Below are 16090 nucleotides of genomic sequence, written 5' to 3' on the forward strand. Positions count from 1 at the left end.
GTACTTTCACTACAGAACATGTGTTCCTCCCCTTTGGTGACTAGTGGATATAATTCTGCCCCTTCCGCATTCAAATGTCTGCCCACAAACTAACCCCTTTCTACAACTAAGTGGATGTTTTTATAAATAAAAAAAACATCCCCGTTGGGGTCAAAACATTTCATGGGTAGGAACCAATAACGTCTTGGCGCTACGAGACACCCGGATTGTATTTTTGGGCGGACAACAACATAGGCCAACTGTCTCGAGACTATTATACATAGATAGCTGTCATAATTGTTTAAAAAGGGTGGGTTTAAGCAGGTTGTCGTTCGGGCCACTTTGACAAGAAAGAGTCCAAAGGTGAATAAATGTCTGAATCTTCAGGTAGGACAATAATATATCTTTAATGTGTGCTAATTCAGATGACGTTCTTCGTAGTGGTTTAGCTAGTAGCTGGTAGCTAGCCTAAAACCACTAATGGATTCCCAAGGCATTTCATGTGAACTGATGTTTTACGTTTTTAGAACTGCCTACTACAAAGGAAGAGGAGGAAACTACATCTGAACCAGAGGTATTAAAAAATGTTTCTATCCAACAAGATGTCATTGTCATGAGTTGACATGATTCCTTCTAGTACAATGACGTACTTTGTTGTTTTTCTGCTAGGAGCAATCCGACGATAGTAGTGAGGAGGAAGCAGCTGGAAACTCAGAGAGTTTGTCATAACCTCTTTATTTATTAGTTATCTTTCAGTTATCTTTATAGCGCTATAATTATGTTGTTTCATATGAAATAGTAAGGCAATTCCTATTATTTATTACTATGTATTACTTATGTTTACAATACTGTGCAGCAAATACAAGCCACCATTACATCCGGAGTTAAGTTTCATTACATTTATATCTATTTTACTTGCTCCTGTCATCCTGCCAGTGGACTTCCTGCGGACCCTGTTTTCTCGCACCCTGGGCCTCGGCTCAACTGAAAAGGTTTTGGATGATTTGACCTTGGAGGGAGTGGCACAATACATTCTAAGTGGCAAATGTGAGTTTCCGTCTGCGCTCTTTCATCAACTCTTGCATCAACTATGTGTGGAGGTTTACTAGGATGTGTTTCTTACAGGTAAAAATATCATCTGCATGGCTGGAGCAGGCATATCTACATGTGAGTATTATAAGGAAAGAAAGCATTTACAGATACATACATTTCGGAGTAGTGCTGATTGTAGTTTTACTTCTGTAACTGAACGTCCACAGCGGCTGGGATTCCTGATTTTCGCTCACCTGGTACTGGCCTGTATGCAAACCTGCAGAAATATAACCTTCCCTATCCAGAGGCCATCTTCCAGATTGATTATTTCAAGGTAGGTTCAATGTTTGATAGATGAATTGCGTTCAATGTATTTTTTTCATGAAAAGCAAATGTCAACCTGATCTATCCTAGAAACATCCAGAGCCCTTCTTTGCCTTGGCCAGGGAGCTTTATCCAGGACAGTTTAAGGTACAACCAAGTCAGCCATCACATCATAAATGCTTTTTAATCATCACCTCGGAAATGGAATTGCTTCAGTTGTTTCTTCTTTTGTTGATGATTTCTGTGGCAGCCGACCGTCTGTCACTACTTCATGAAGCTGCTGAAAGACAAGGGTCTCCTGAAACGCTGCTACACACAGGCAAAAAAAAAAAACACAATTTCATTTCCCACAAAGTCTTCCTGTTGCTTTATAACATTAATGTGATCGTGATTGTTTAGAATATTGACACCCTGGAGCGTGTGGCCGGGCTTGAGAGCGGTGATCTAATTGAAGCTCATGGAACCTTTTACACATCCCACTGCGTCAAGTTCACTTGCCGCAAAGAGTACAACCTGGACTGGATGAAAGGTGTTTATTTTTCTTTTGTTTCACACATAATGTTAGTTAGACTTTCAGTGTTTGGGACCAAAATGTCCTTGTCTTTGCAGAAAAAATCTTTTCCGATGACATTCCCAAATGTGAGAAATGCAGCAGTCTGGTCAAACCAGGTCAGTTTTTTCCCTTTAGAGGAGCTCTTATGGTTATGAACGACTTCCGTTCCAAGATTGTGATGCAAGTTGTCTTTTCGTGTAAGTCAATTATACCTAAATTAGCTCTTAAGTCACTCACACTGTACACAGAACACACAAACAATACATGAAAAGCAATTAAAAAAAACTTTAAATACAATAACTCAATGGAAAAGTAATAAAAAGAGAACAACTCCTACTTTTGTCCTTGTGGTTGTCTTGCAGGCTTTTATATCTCCTTAAATGATTATCTTCAGTTAGTGCGGAGACACAGCCCCCTCCCAGATCTCTTTGTAACAGCACATGGAATCCATGACCCCTCTCTAGCATTCATTAGCACGCAATAATCTTTATCCTTAATGATTCTTATGACAGTTGGCACCAATATTGTGGCCAATATTGGTGGGTATGTCTCCTCCAAGCTTTTTAGGACAATTGTCACTTTCCTTTTCTTTGGCACACTTCATAATGGAGTGTAAAATGTTAACTAATAAGCGATGTTATTCTTCCTCGATGTGTCTGAGCCGCACACCTCACATAGTATTCTTCCACTTGCGGGTGCTGTCACTGGTTCTCGAGCAAGTGTTGTGTTTAAGGACGTAATTCAGATTCAGAAAACGTTATTTATCCCCAAAGGGGCAATTCATTTGTAGCTCACCAGCCTGTATTTGAAAGTCTGCGATCAGGCATGTGTCCGTTCACCAAAACCTGCTCTATTCGATTTGTAAGAAAGTCTAAAAACTGGAAATCTGGAAGATTAAAATAAGATGAAAGGTGTTTAATTAAAAGGTGAGGCTGTGTCTTGTTCAAAGCTGAATAAAAATCAGCAAATAAAATCCTTGAATGGGATTTGGGTTTCTCTGGATGCTTTGTAGATGCTTTTAATGATGTTTTTCATTAATTTATGGGAGTGTGCCGTAAACCGAGTCCCACCTGTATTTTATTTTAAGTATTAATTTGCTCCACCCTCAAAAATCCAGCATACTTCAATCATAATCCTCCATGTCCCCTTTTCCAAGATATTGTCTTCTTTGGAGAGAGCCTACCTGTACGGTTCTTCACCTCGATGAAGATGGTGAGCTGATGTGGAGGCTGCATTTGGAAAGAATACGTTGCAAAGTATCTGCATTCATGTCCTTTTTGCACATCCAGGACTTCCCCCGTTGTGATCTTCTCATCATCATGGGCACGTCTCTGCAGGTCCAGCCTTTTGCAAGTCTGGTCAGCAGGTACTGCAAATCGTTTCAGATGAATGAAGCACACACATTTACGGCACAACGTTATCCAGCGTAGTTTTGGTGTATTGTAATTCTCCCTTCCTGTGTTGTTTGCTCTCCTCAGGGTTTCCAAAAGCTGCCCCAGGCTGCTCATCAACATGGAAAAGACAGGCCGGGTGAGGTCCCTGCCATGCATCTGATAACTTATCTTCAATTGATGTTTGTATCGTGCTAATTGTATGTGGAGTGTGCTCTAAACAGTATTGTTGTATGTGCAGTCTGACCCTATGTTAGGTCTGCTGGGTTTTGGAGGAGGAATGGACTTTGACTCAGACAAGGCTTACAGGTACCAATTTTTTGGACCAATATCGATATCGGTGCATGAAAAAGCCGATATTTAAAAATGATAAAACTTGACTACAAACAAAATAGAAATAATAAAAAAACATCACGTTACAAGACTTAATACAAGGAACTAAGGAACTGTATAAAGTTACAGCTAATTACATTACTTGGAACATGGAAGTATGAAGTAAAGTGGGACACTTTGTAGTAGTCTTATTTTATGATGGAGGCTGCATGGCTCAGGTAGTAGAGTGGCGATATCCCATCCTCATGGTTGCAGGTTCAATCTTCCGTCCTCCTGTGATCATGTCAAATATCCTCGGTCAAGATGCTGAACCCCCAGTTGCTCCTGATGCTGCATCCTCGCTAGGTTAATGTGCTAACAGTGTCAAAGCACTCTGAGGTGTACACCTTGGAGGTGGAAAGTGAAAGATCATTTACTATTCATGATGGATACATGACGAGTAAACAGTAGTATGACATGCACCTTTTGGTATACACCACCAGAGGACGCCAATGACAAAAATATCATGTCTCATTCTCTCTACCGGAAGATCATGTTTTAATTTGGTGTTAGGGACGTAACACCAATTTGGGAATATAGAAACTAAGAATTATTTAAATGACAACACATTATGTGGTATCACTTGTTTAGGAATAATAAGGGATTATTTGCAGCATTGTATAGGAATATATCCACAGTGTGACAAAAGTGCAAAAATACTTTTTATTGGCATCATTTGGAAAACAAAAGCAGCAGTAAATATAAATAAATATAGAAAATATAAATATAAAAAATAGAGAAAACAAAAAAAATGAGAGAAAAGAGTAACTAGTTTGAATTGACATAAAAGAGGACGTAAGATGTGAGTATTTGTATCTATGAGAATTAGTATCAGTAGTAGCTGGTAGAATATTGATGATCCAGATAATACACTGTGTCCCCCACCCCCCACCAGAGATGTTGCTCATATCAGCACATGTGATGACGGCTGTATGGCACTAGCTGAGCTGCTGGGATGGAAGGTAATACCAATTGTCGCACTTTTCATTTCATTCCCATATAGCTTTGGATGTACTGTACATACAATCTCAAATCCCTTTTTTTTTCTGACGCTTGTGTACTTCAACATATTTACTGATAGGTGTCAGTGTTTTGCTTCAGTTAGGCAGAAGAGTACCACACTCTTTTGTTTGTTTTGATTTAGATTTGTTTTTTACTTTCAATATACATTTTAAATACGGCTTCTCTATTCATATTCTCAATGCACAGCAACAATGTAAGCCAAAAATGTGTTCCTGTGCTCTGTGGTCGCTTTTCACCACTGTAGAGGCTCTTCTCACTTTATGCAAAGCATTGTGTTGCTTTTCTTGTGTTGCTTCTCGTGTCATTCATGTCAGTTTGAGTCACAAAAAGTCTCTTGTGTCACCAGGCTGAGCTGGAAGAATTAGTGAAACGTGAGCATGCCAGAATCGAAAAGCAGGACAAGGAAGCAAAGTCGAGTGAGAGCCAAGGAGCAAGTTCCTCTTCAGGGGCACCAGGGTCCACATAAGAAGTGTGATCATTTGGAAGTTGGTGGAGGTTGAAGGAGATAATTATATCTATATTTATTGTTTACAAATGAAGCTTTGCGTTCAGACTGCATGTATAACAACTAAAACACACTCACAGAATTCCTCTGGCATGCCATTGATTTTTTTTCTTTTAGCACTTCAATAACAAAACTTATGTCTGATTTTCATTGTTTGGTACCTTGTATGTGTTCCTCTGTGGTCTACATAGAAGGTTTTTACTGCAATGGATTTTAGTGTGTGGAGAGTCGGTTTACTAAACAAATTGGGGGCAGATTCACTGATGCCTCAACATACTGGCTAATCATGCTGTTCTCTTGTATCTAATATTATTTCTCTTGTTAGTCTTAATAACAATGGATGTCTTTGTCAGTAAAGTGGGGGATGTGGGGTGTTAGTGGGCCATCAGTAAGGAGTGAGTGATGTGGCAGTTTTGAAATGCCTCATTTTTTTCCTTTGCTTCGACAGCTAGGCATTGATGAGATGAAGTTTTGCTTCTAATATTGAGCAACACACCGTGTGTGTGTGTGTGTTGAGAAAAATAATGGCGTGACATCCATTAACAGGCTCACTGTAAACTGTGTGCAACATCTCTTATGTGGGCAAATTCAATATGAACATATGCACAAAAATAATGGAAACTAATGCAATAAATTTTACCTTTGTAAAACTCATTCATGGTTATTGTCTCATTGAATACGCACTTTATTGTTTAAAACGAGGACTAAATTATAAACATTACTGCTAAAAATGTTTAAACTAATAAAACATGCAGGGTAAAATTTGCAATCTGTGATTGTTATATCGCCACAAATGTTGCATCAATGAAATTTCTCACAGCAAAATGTAAAAGTAAAACTGTAAATATAAGGAACTACACCCACATTGCAGAGTGATGACGTGGGACAAAGGAAGGTCACATTGTGATGGGGTTCTAAAACAAAAAGTGGTTTTATTGCGGTTAATTGCTTGTAAACCCGTGAATTTCCACAAATTCAATATTAATAAATGGAATATTTGGTAATATAATAAATAAAGAAAACCTGTTTAGGACATTCAAAATATTTTTGGGGCATGAAAAAACACCCCAATAAGCACCTTTACACTCCTATTATTTTTTCTTGGTTGAATAAGTTTGGCCTGGAAGAATTTGACTAGGCTGCACAGAGCCCTGATCCCACATCAGTCACCTCTGAGCTTCCCTGCACAGACAAACTTGTTGCTGATGTAAAATGGCTTCACTCGAAAGACAATCTGAGTCATATAAATGTCATCCATTTCTGTATTTCAGGTTGCAGTCATCTTGTTCTCTTGTGCAGGGCTAACCACACGGACCCAGACCACAGGTGAAGAGTTTCACATCAGCCTGCAAGCATATTAAAGGACAAGCTGCAAGTGAAGGCAACACTTTATATTTACATTTTTTGCATGTTTCTTGGAAGGTTTTTGACAACAAAGTTAGCTTCCTATTTTAGTCTCTGCTGAAACGAGTTGTGCCATGCAGAAAGGAAGAGAGGCTTGCAACAGGTGGAGACGTTTGCAAACAGTCCTGAAGAGCCAGAGAGCCCACATGAAGTGAAGCAGCTCCAAGCATGTAAGTACCACTAAGGAATACACAATTTTAATCTATTTTGTTAAACTGTCTGTTGTTTCGCCGTGTGTGCACATACTGCATTGTGAGGACCACTTGTTGTTCATCAGTCCTCCATGCATGTGTCCAGGGCGGATCACACTCCAGTCAACGGGACAACTGCTGATCCATGGAGGAGCAGAAAGAGGAAAACGTTCCTCCTCGACCACCTTCGAAGCTGTCAGAATGCCTGGTGCCCCATGGCGCCCTGGGATAGAGAGCAGGCCCATTCTGCCCTCTGTGGAACATCTGCTGGGGTGAGCCGCCACTGTGTTCACATCACATATTTCAATGGGATTCCACCTCGGGAAAAATTCATAGCAATTATTTTCTATTTGACAGTTTGCAATTGAGAGTAGTAGATGTCCATCATAACAACTCGCTGCTTCTGTTCCAATTAGGTTAGCTATTGTTATTCCTAAAAATGTGCTCTAATCGATTGTTCTGCCCTCGCTAGTCCCTTCCTATAAAAGGACATGTCGCTCTTTCACAAACAACTGCAGTAGTTCCCTTTTTCTGTTTGGGCATCCAATAACAGAACATGCTTTATTCTACTTGTGGGGTGGATTGCACAAGTACTTGACTTGGTAGAACTTCTTCAATATAAGTGGGTCCACGTCCATGTATTGACATATCGAGCTGAGAGAGGACTAGACTAACAAGGTAGACTCTGCATTTATCTACTTTTTTTTAATGAAAAAGGCATCTAACTAAGCGCATATGGCTAACCTAAATGAAAGTGTTTCCATGCTGATAAACACGGCTTAGTAGTATGGAAGGCAGAAAGGAGAAAGTGGCTGGCTGAGATTCTATTGAAGCTTTTTTTTTTTCTTCCAATATGCATTGTTGTAAGTTACTTGTTTGCTATTCTCTTGCTTTCACGCACTTCATTCTCACATGCGGAGAACAATCGGGTTCGCTCAAGTAAGCACAAGCCACTTCCTGTGCAAGTCTACATTCAAAGTTGCAACCACGCAAGGCAAAAATGAGACATGCTGTATCAAAAAACGCAGGAATGGCATCGGATTTCATTCTCTTATGTAATTCCCGTTTATAATTTCAGACATTTAGAATTGTATGGATGCCTGAGTAATATGACAAACAATAATACTCTATTATGACCAAACTGACAAGGGGCCGTTTAGCTAAAAAAAAGCACTATATAGGTTATTATATATACAAATTTCCCCACTGAGGGACGAATAAAGGCATATCTTAATTTTGTTATTATACAGTGAAATCTTGGTTAGAGTTTTTAAATTCCAGTAGGTCAGGCGAAACCCGAAATTAAAAAACTAACTAAATCAGTTTTTCCCATGAAAAATAATGAAAATCTAATGAAATCATTTGGGACATTTAAAAACGTTGACACAAAATACTTTTATTAATTCATTCATTTTCTACCGCTTATCCTCATGAAGGTCGCGGGGTGCTGGAGCCTATCCCAGCTGCCTTTGAGTGAGAAGACTGGTGGCCAGCCAATCACAGGGCACATATAGACAAACAACCATTCACACTCACATTCATACCTATGGACAATTTGGAGTGGCTAATTAACCTAGCATGTTTTTGGAATATCGCACATACTATATTGTACAGCAACCGAGACAATGTCCGCAAACCGAGGCAAATATTTTGTGAAAAATGAAAATATGAGCACTGGGGTGTACACTAACCAAGGTTTCACTCTACCTGGGACTGGATGGATTAATACTAGTCATTCCATCATGATGTTCCCTACTTTTTCAGAAGCCATATGCAGATATAGTCCAGCCCATTTCATATTAAAAAGCCTCCCTAGTGAACATGGTACGTCCATGTATAATGCACGATGCCTCTCTTGGTGAACTGACACTAATTCTTGTAACAGTCTTCTTTCAACATGAAATTCATTCTGCTGAGTCTTCATTCTCCACATTTCTTCTATGTTTTCTCATTGCTTTATCGAGTGTTTCTCAGCATCGTGATGTCACCTTTTTCCGCCGCACGAAATACTGAAATGAGTCATTCTGTGTCTCCTGTAGAGTTTTGTGGTTGTGCGGGATGGTTTGACATCTCTGCCCAGTTTGCTGTGTGTGTCTGCAGAAGGAGACGATGAAGCGGTACTTGATTATGATATCACATGGACAGGCGCAGGTATGGGCTGACGATGACACCTAACTCAAATTATTAGGAATATATTTGACCGTGGTTGCACGGCGGATGAGTGGTTAGAGCACAGGCCTCGCAGCTAGGAGACCCGAGTTCAATTCCACCCTCGGACATCTCTGTGTGGAGTTTGCACGTTCTTTGCATGAATATATTATTATATATTATATCGATTTGTATAGGTTGTATAGGTTTGTATAGGTGGCAAAGTACAATGATGAATAATTTCTCTGTTTCTTCATCAGTATTCCACCTCTCTGGGTCTTTTCTTTCTTTCTCGGACTTGGCTCAACTGGTGTTCTTCTACTCTTTGAGCAGGTGAGGTCTTCCCGTCTTGGTTGTTTTATCGTTGCGGGCATTTTCAGTCACATAGACTTGCACTGCACCACATTGGGAAGAATTAAGGTCATCAAGTGACTACAATGTTTATCTTCTGTGGTAGGGACGTGTTGGCCCTCTGTCTAAAGATACCTCGTTGGATCTACAATGTAACTGGGACCACCAAGGGTGGTCTTTCCCAGCTTCAACCCAGTGAGTCTCCTATGCGGGTCTTAATGTAACCCGGCCTGGTCCAGCCAGCCCAGTGTTGTGTTGTGTTGTGTTCTGTTCCAAGGGTCTGCAGAATGAGAGTAAATAGCGCTAGCCATCGAGCTAAAAGCTCAACAAAAAATTATAATAATAATGATTAGGTTAAATGGGAGCACACGTAACTTTTTATTTTTCTTGTGAGTGCTAAAATCCAGGAAATTGTAAAGGTTTTACTCTTGTATGTGAAGTATGTAAACTATACTAAAACTATGTAAAGTATACCTGACTGCAAAAGTGTTCCATCAGTGACTTCCTGTCATGGACCAACATCATATTTGATGAACGTATCATGTCACTTATGTAATGTAGAAACCTGGCTCAGCACACCGCCTGACCAGATGTCTGATGATGGGAACCAGTTGGAGCCAAACACCATAATGTGCTCCATACAGGTACTATGCATACTCCCTAAAATGAAAGTAAGAACTACGTATGAACACCTGCACTAAAATAATAATGTGATTTATACTGTTTTGCTAATATAAGTGTTGCATTTGTGTATGAATGCATTACATCATACGGATGGATGGATGGATTGATTATAAGTCCTGGATGGATGGATGTCTCATTGACATGTCTCACCTCTCCATGTGTGTTTGTGTAGTTAACCTCCACCAACGGTGCTTTGTGTGTCATCAACCCGCTCTACCTTCTCGAGCATGGAGATGATTGGCTTACACATCAGGCAACCAGTGTGCAGTGCGCCACACAGCCGTCGCACTACAGGCGAGAGAGGCGCCTCAGTTCCACGCGAATATGGGCCGGGGCGGGTCTGAGGAGCAAAAGAGCAATCTCCGTGGACCACGAAGCTGTCTTTGGTAGCACTGAATGTTCAGGTTGATTTTTGTTCCTAATTGTCATATTTGTTCTTCTCTAGACGGCATATTCATCTTAATGTACTGCTTGTGTGTTGGAAAATATGAATGTATTTTTATAGATGTACATTATGGATGATGCTTATGCATGATCTGCTTAGCATGGTAAAAGAATACATACGGGACAGCTTATTACTATCTTAAAATAACTAGATTGTACTCCCACTGGCTATTTATTTATCTGTACTGTACCGACTGACACAGGCCACACAGCTAGGAGACCCGAGTTCGATTCCACCCTCGGAGTTTGCATGTTCTCCCCGTGCATGTGTGGGTTTTCTCCGGGTACTCCGGTTTCCTCCCACATTCCAAAAACATGCTAGGTTAATTAGCCACTCCAAATTGTCCATAGGTATGAATGTGAGTGTGAATGGTTGTTTGTCTATATGTGCCCTGGGATTGGCTGGGTGGACCCCGCCTCTCGCCCAAAGACAGCTGGGATAGGCTCCAGCACCCCGTGACCCTCATGAGGATAAGCGGTAGAAAAAAGCTTTTTGGAAGTGGACTTAAATCCTAGTCCTGCGCTTTTCAAGAGTACAGCATTTAGCAAACTACACATTATTTATGATATATATACATATCTATATATCTATATCAATATATATATGTTTTCCTGGCCCTCAAACATGAGGATAAGCAGTAGAAAATGAATGAATGAATCAGGTTTTGGTGTTTTCTACTTGTTAGTAGATGCTGAACTAATTCCTGAAATTATTATCCTGAAGTTATTATGTATGATATTTGACTAAATGTTGATATTTGTGTTTCATATCCAGGCATGGTCAGAGCCAAATCCGAAGAAACGCCACCATCCTCATCGATGTCAGCCATCCAAGGAGGTGTAATCCTGAGGAGATCCAGCCAAAGTTCCAACTCCAGTCTTTCTAACAGAGGCAGCACAGGGAGCTTGCCTCCGTCTTCCAACCGCGGAAGCCCTGGACCTCAGTCCCCTCACAGGGTCTCGTGGATCGAGGACGGATTCTGGCTGCCGTCAGCCAGCAGGCCTTCGTCTTTACTTCATCCACCATCCCCTGAGCTGGACTCGCTGTCTGTGAGCAGCATAGAAGAAGAGCAGGAACATCGGCCGCCGAGTCCCACGTCCCACCACCCGTCAGCCCACCGGCTGGCGGACAAAGTCATGAATCGGCTCTCAGCGGTCGGCCAGGCTCTCGGCAGTCTGGTGTGTCAGAAGAGGAGGCTGACCAATCGCGTTGTGGAGCTGAGCGACAGGAAACGTGGACCGTTTGCAACAGCCGTCAAGGAATTTGTGGAGGTGACGCTGCAGCGAGGAACGGATGGCGGTGGCTTCACGGGGTCAGAGTTCTTACAGGAAGTCAGGTCATTGCTGACATCACTGAGGGAGACTCTTCTGGATTACCCTGACATCCAGACCCTGTTGGACAGCATGACAGACCTGAGTGACTCGGAGATCGGTAAGTGATGTAATGACTCTTTTTTTAACTTCAAATTCATACACAGAAATGCAATACTTCTTTCTATACTCTAAATATTTCATACGTATCTTCTATAGATCCCCTGCTTGAGATCTCGGTGCACAAGGTGGCCTTAAAGCCCGTTTCTGCTCACCTTTACTCCTGCATTCACATCTGGCGTACAAATGACGGAAGTTTGCAGCGTCTGGAGCACAATCGGCGTGTTCTGGAAGACAACGGCGTGGAGGCGCTTGGAGGGGCGGCAGGCGTTGGCGTTCCAGATTCTGTCACCCTTGAGCGGATCCAGCAAAGGTGGACGAGCATGCACGAGGCCTACTCCCCCAACAAGAAGGTCCATATCTTGCTGAAAGTCTGCAAGACGATCTACCACAGCATGAGTGCCAACGCCAGTTCAGGTAGTACTTCTCGAAGCGTTACGCAAAACATGGCGTACATTTACGGATGTACTTGCAGATGTGGTCTTAGGAGCGGATGATTTCCTGCCGTGCCTGACCTGGGTGCTGTTGCGGAGTGAACTGCTCAACTTGCAGATTGACACGGACTACATGATGGAGCTGCTGGACCCCACACAGCTTCAGGGAGAAGGTATGGAAGATAGTCTCACCCAGTCTCAGTATCACAATTATTCCCATTTATCCCAGTATTCCCATTTTCATCCAGAACAATATACGGTTTATGAGCTCAGGTGTCACTGGTTTTATATGAAAGGGCCTTCCTTGCTTATGGTTGCTTTTTTCATGGGCTTGAGGTCAGGGTTCTCACTTTTTTTCCTTACCAAATTCACGCAAGCATGTCTTTGTGGACTTTTGGTAATGGTAATGGTAATGGTAATGGTAATGGTAATGGTAATGGTAATGGTAATGGTAATGGTTTTATTTCATTTGAACATGCATCAGATTCCAATTGAGTGCATCCCATAATCAGTTCCCAGTTCCACATGTCCAAAAGGAGTAGGAAGAAGCAAAGCTTATTAAATCCTACCCCTCCATCTGGTACTTTTACAATCAGTAACTCATTTGTTCACTTCCTGCTTTCCTAATATAGTTTAAGGTTTTTTTGTGTTTTGTTTTTAATTTTGTATTTTTTTGTCAATCAGTAACTGTTACATTTGTTCACTTCCTGCTTTCCTAATATAGTTTAAGTTTTTTGTTTTTTTTATTTCAAAATTTTGTAATTTTTTTGTCAATCAGTAACTGTTACATTTGTTCACTTCCTGCTTTCCTAATATAGTTTAAGTTTTTGGGTTTTTTTTATTTTTAATTTTTTTGTCAATCAGTAACTGTTACATTTGTTCACTTCCTGCTTTCCTAATATAGTTTAAGGTTTTTTGTTTTTTTATTTCAAAATTTTGTAATTTTTTTGTCAATCAGTAACTGTTACATTTGTTCACTTCCTGCTTTCCTAATATAGTTTAAGTTTTTGGGTTTTTTTTTTTTTATTTTTTTTTGTCAATCAGTAACTGTTACATTTGTTCACTTCCTGCTTTCCTAATATAGTTTAAGGTTTTTTGTGTTTTGTTTTTAATTTCGTATTTTTTTGTCAATCAGTAACTGTTACATTTGTTCACTTCCTGCTTTCCTAATATAGTTTAAGTTTTTGTTTTTTTTATTTCAAAATTTTGTAATTTTTTTGTCAATCAGTAACTGTTACATTTGTTCACTTCCTGCTTTCCTAATATAGTTTAAGTTTTTGGGTTTTTTTTATTTTTATTTTTTTTTGTCAATCAGTAACTGTTACATTTGTTCACTTCCTGCTTTCCTAATATAGTTTAAGGTTTTTTGTTTTTTTATTTCAAAATTTTGTAATTTTTTTGTCAATCAGTAACTGTTACATTTGTTCACTTCCTGCTTTCCTAATATAGTTTAAGGTTTTTTGTGTTTTGTTTTTAATTTTGTATTTTTTTTGTCAATCAGTAACTGTTACATTTGTTCACTTCCTGCTTTCCTAATATAGTTTAAGTTTTTTGTTTTTTATTTCAAAATTTTGTAATTTTTTTGTCAATCAGTAACTGTTACATTTGTTCACTTCCTGCTTTCCTAATATAGTTTAAGTTTTTGGGTTTTTTTTATTTTTATTTTTTTTTGTCAATCAGTAACTGTTACATTTGTTCACTTCCTGCTTTCCTAATATAGTTTAAGGTTTTTTGTGTTTTGTTTTTAATTTTGTATTTTTTTGTCAATCAGTAACTGTTACATTTGTTCACTTCCTGCTTTCCTAATATAGTTTAAGTTTTTGTTTTTTTTATTTCAAAATTTTGTAATTTTTTTGTCAATCAGTAACTGTTACATTTGTTCACTTCCTGCTTTCCTAATATAGTTTAAGTTTTTGGGTTTTTTTATTTTTATTTTTTTTTGTCAATCAGTAACTGTTACATTTGTTCACTTCCTGCTTTCCTAATATAGTTTAAGGTTTTTTGTTTTTTTATTTCAAAATTTTGTAATTTTTTTGTCAATCAGTAACTGTTACATTTGTTCACTTCCTGCTTTCCTAATATAGTTTAAGGTTTTTTGTTTTTTATTTCAAAATTTTGTAATTTTTTTGTCAATCAGTAACTGTTACATTTGTTCACTTCCTGCTTTCCTAATATAGTTTAAGGTTTTTTGTGTTTTGTTTTTAATTTTGTATTTTTTTTGTCAATCAGTAACTGTTACATTTGTTCACTTCCTGCTTTCCTAATATAGTTTAAGTTACTGATCCTTAGTGACTTTCTTTCTTTGCATTGTTTTCATCAACAGCTGGCTACTACCTCACAACCTTGTACGCCGCTCTCTACTACATCAGCAGCTTCCAGCCTCGCTTGGCCGCCCGTCAACTTAGCGTCGAAGCCCAACACTCTCTCAGCCAATGGCACCGCAGGCGCACCCTGCACAGCAACCAATCCCGTCACAGTCAGCGCAGATGGACCACTCGCAGACACGCGTGTCCTGAGAAGCCCGTGCAGGTAGGGGAGGGAGACGCTGGGGAAGTAGGAGGAAGCATGATGGAGGATCCACAGACGCAGACAGAAATGGACGCGGATGAGATGGTGGACTCTGAACAGCAGGATGGCCGGGAAGGTGAAAAGGACACCACATGAGCATCGGATTAAATATGTACGCATTATATGCTTGTAAATGATAATGCTTTCATTCATTTTTAACATGAGTTACACGTGAGTAGAGTACATTACGCAGTACACTTCACAGTCTCCGCATGTCCAAAAAGGAGTACAGGAAGCAATTTGGCTGCCATTATTTTGAGTATCTTTGCCAACAATAACCAATATAACAATGTGATGCAATAACAGTCATGATATATACACTTACTACAAATTGTCATACACATTGCAGCTTATTATAAAGTTATAATACACACCATGCACATGAATAACCCTTGTATTCTTGTATTAACATGAAAATACATATTTCTACATTATATTCTTTAAAATGTACAAAATGATGATATACGCCAGATTTTATATTAAGGGTGCATATATCCATACTAGTATTTTCATACCTGAATCATAACCATGTTGAATTTGTAGCAATTTGACAGTAAATAACCAAAAAAGAATAAATGGTGAAACATAATGTGCCGTTGCAATGATGTTTCTACACCACAAGAGGGCAGTAATAGGCCCTGAGTGAACTATAGCAGGGTTTCTCAAATTGTACTCAGGTCATTAAAAGTGGGCCATGTACTCTTATTTCAATCAAACAAAGAAAATTACTCAATATTAATACTCATTACATGTCTAAAGTGTGTTAGTGACGCTTCATTAAGGAAATGAGGATGAATTTGTAGCAATTTGACAGTAAATAAGCAAAGAATAATAAATGGTAAAACACATTATGCCGTTGCAATGATGTTTCTCTACCACTAGAGGGCAGTAATAGGCCCTGAGTGAACTATAGCAGGGTTTCTCAAATTGTACTCAGGTCATTAAAAGTGGGCCATGTACTCTTATTTCAATCAAACAAAGAAAATTACTCACTATTAATACCCATTACATGTTTAAAGTGCATTAGTGGCGCTTCATTAAGGAAATAAGGATGAATTTGTAGCAATTTGACAGTAAATAAGCAAAGAATAATAAATGGTAAAACACATTATGCCGTTGCAATGATGTTTCTACACCACTAGAGGGCAGTAATAGGCCCTGAGTGAACTATAGCAGGGTTTCTCAAATTGTACTCAGGTCATTAAAAGTGGGCCATGTACTCTTATTTCAATCAAACAAAGAAAATTACTCAATAT

At 39.3% G+C, this 16090-nt stretch overlaps 2 protein-coding genes across 4 annotated transcripts; both read left to right on the top strand.

Annotated features, from left to right (window-relative positions):
- The first annotated feature begins 126 nt into the window (after positions 1–126).
- sirt2 (sirtuin 2 (silent mating type information regulation 2, homolog) 2 (S. cerevisiae)) lies at positions 127–5833 on the top strand. 2 transcript variants are annotated; one of them, XM_058080252.2, is made up of 16 exons: positions 127–366; positions 507–553; positions 649–697; positions 916–1026; positions 1105–1146; positions 1239–1345; positions 1426–1482; positions 1586–1654; positions 1735–1864; positions 1945–2004; positions 3045–3100; positions 3178–3254; positions 3367–3418; positions 3521–3588; positions 4547–4613; positions 5021–5833. In XM_058080252.2, exons 1-16 carry the CDS (start codon positions 351–353, stop codon positions 5138–5140), a joined length of 1128 nt encoding a protein of 375 aa, XP_057936235.2. In that variant the 5' UTR covers positions 127–350; the 3' UTR covers positions 5141–5833. The 2 variants fall into 2 exon arrangements, with proteins under 2 accessions (XP_057936235.2, XP_057936236.2); XM_058080253.2 differs by having other exon boundaries at positions 129–342.
- Positions 5834–6282: 449 nt separating this feature from the next.
- On the top strand, positions 6283–15427 carry rinl (Ras and Rab interactor-like). 2 transcript variants are annotated; one of them, XM_078793056.1, is made up of 12 exons: positions 6283–6505; positions 6664–6753; positions 6881–7046; positions 8814–8925; positions 9183–9255; positions 9380–9468; positions 9835–9917; positions 10130–10361; positions 11177–11833; positions 11932–12249; positions 12308–12439; positions 14590–15427. In XM_078793056.1, coding segments are annotated over exons 2-12 (2205 nt in total). In that variant the 5' UTR covers positions 6283–6505; positions 6664–6751; the 3' UTR covers positions 14931–15427. The 2 variants fall into 2 exon arrangements, with proteins under 2 accessions (XP_078649182.1, XP_078649181.1); XM_078793055.1 differs by having other exon boundaries at positions 6283–6753.
- The last annotated feature ends 663 nt before the right edge of the window (positions 15428–16090 follow it).

This window comes from Doryrhamphus excisus, linkage group LG8 (genome assembly GCF_037039965.1).
Source record: "Doryrhamphus excisus strain RoL-2023G ecotype Guam linkage group LG8, RoL_Dexc_Guam_v1.1, whole genome shotgun sequence".
NCBI classification, from domain to species: domain Eukaryota; kingdom Metazoa; phylum Chordata; class Actinopteri; order Syngnathiformes; family Syngnathidae; genus Doryrhamphus; species Doryrhamphus excisus.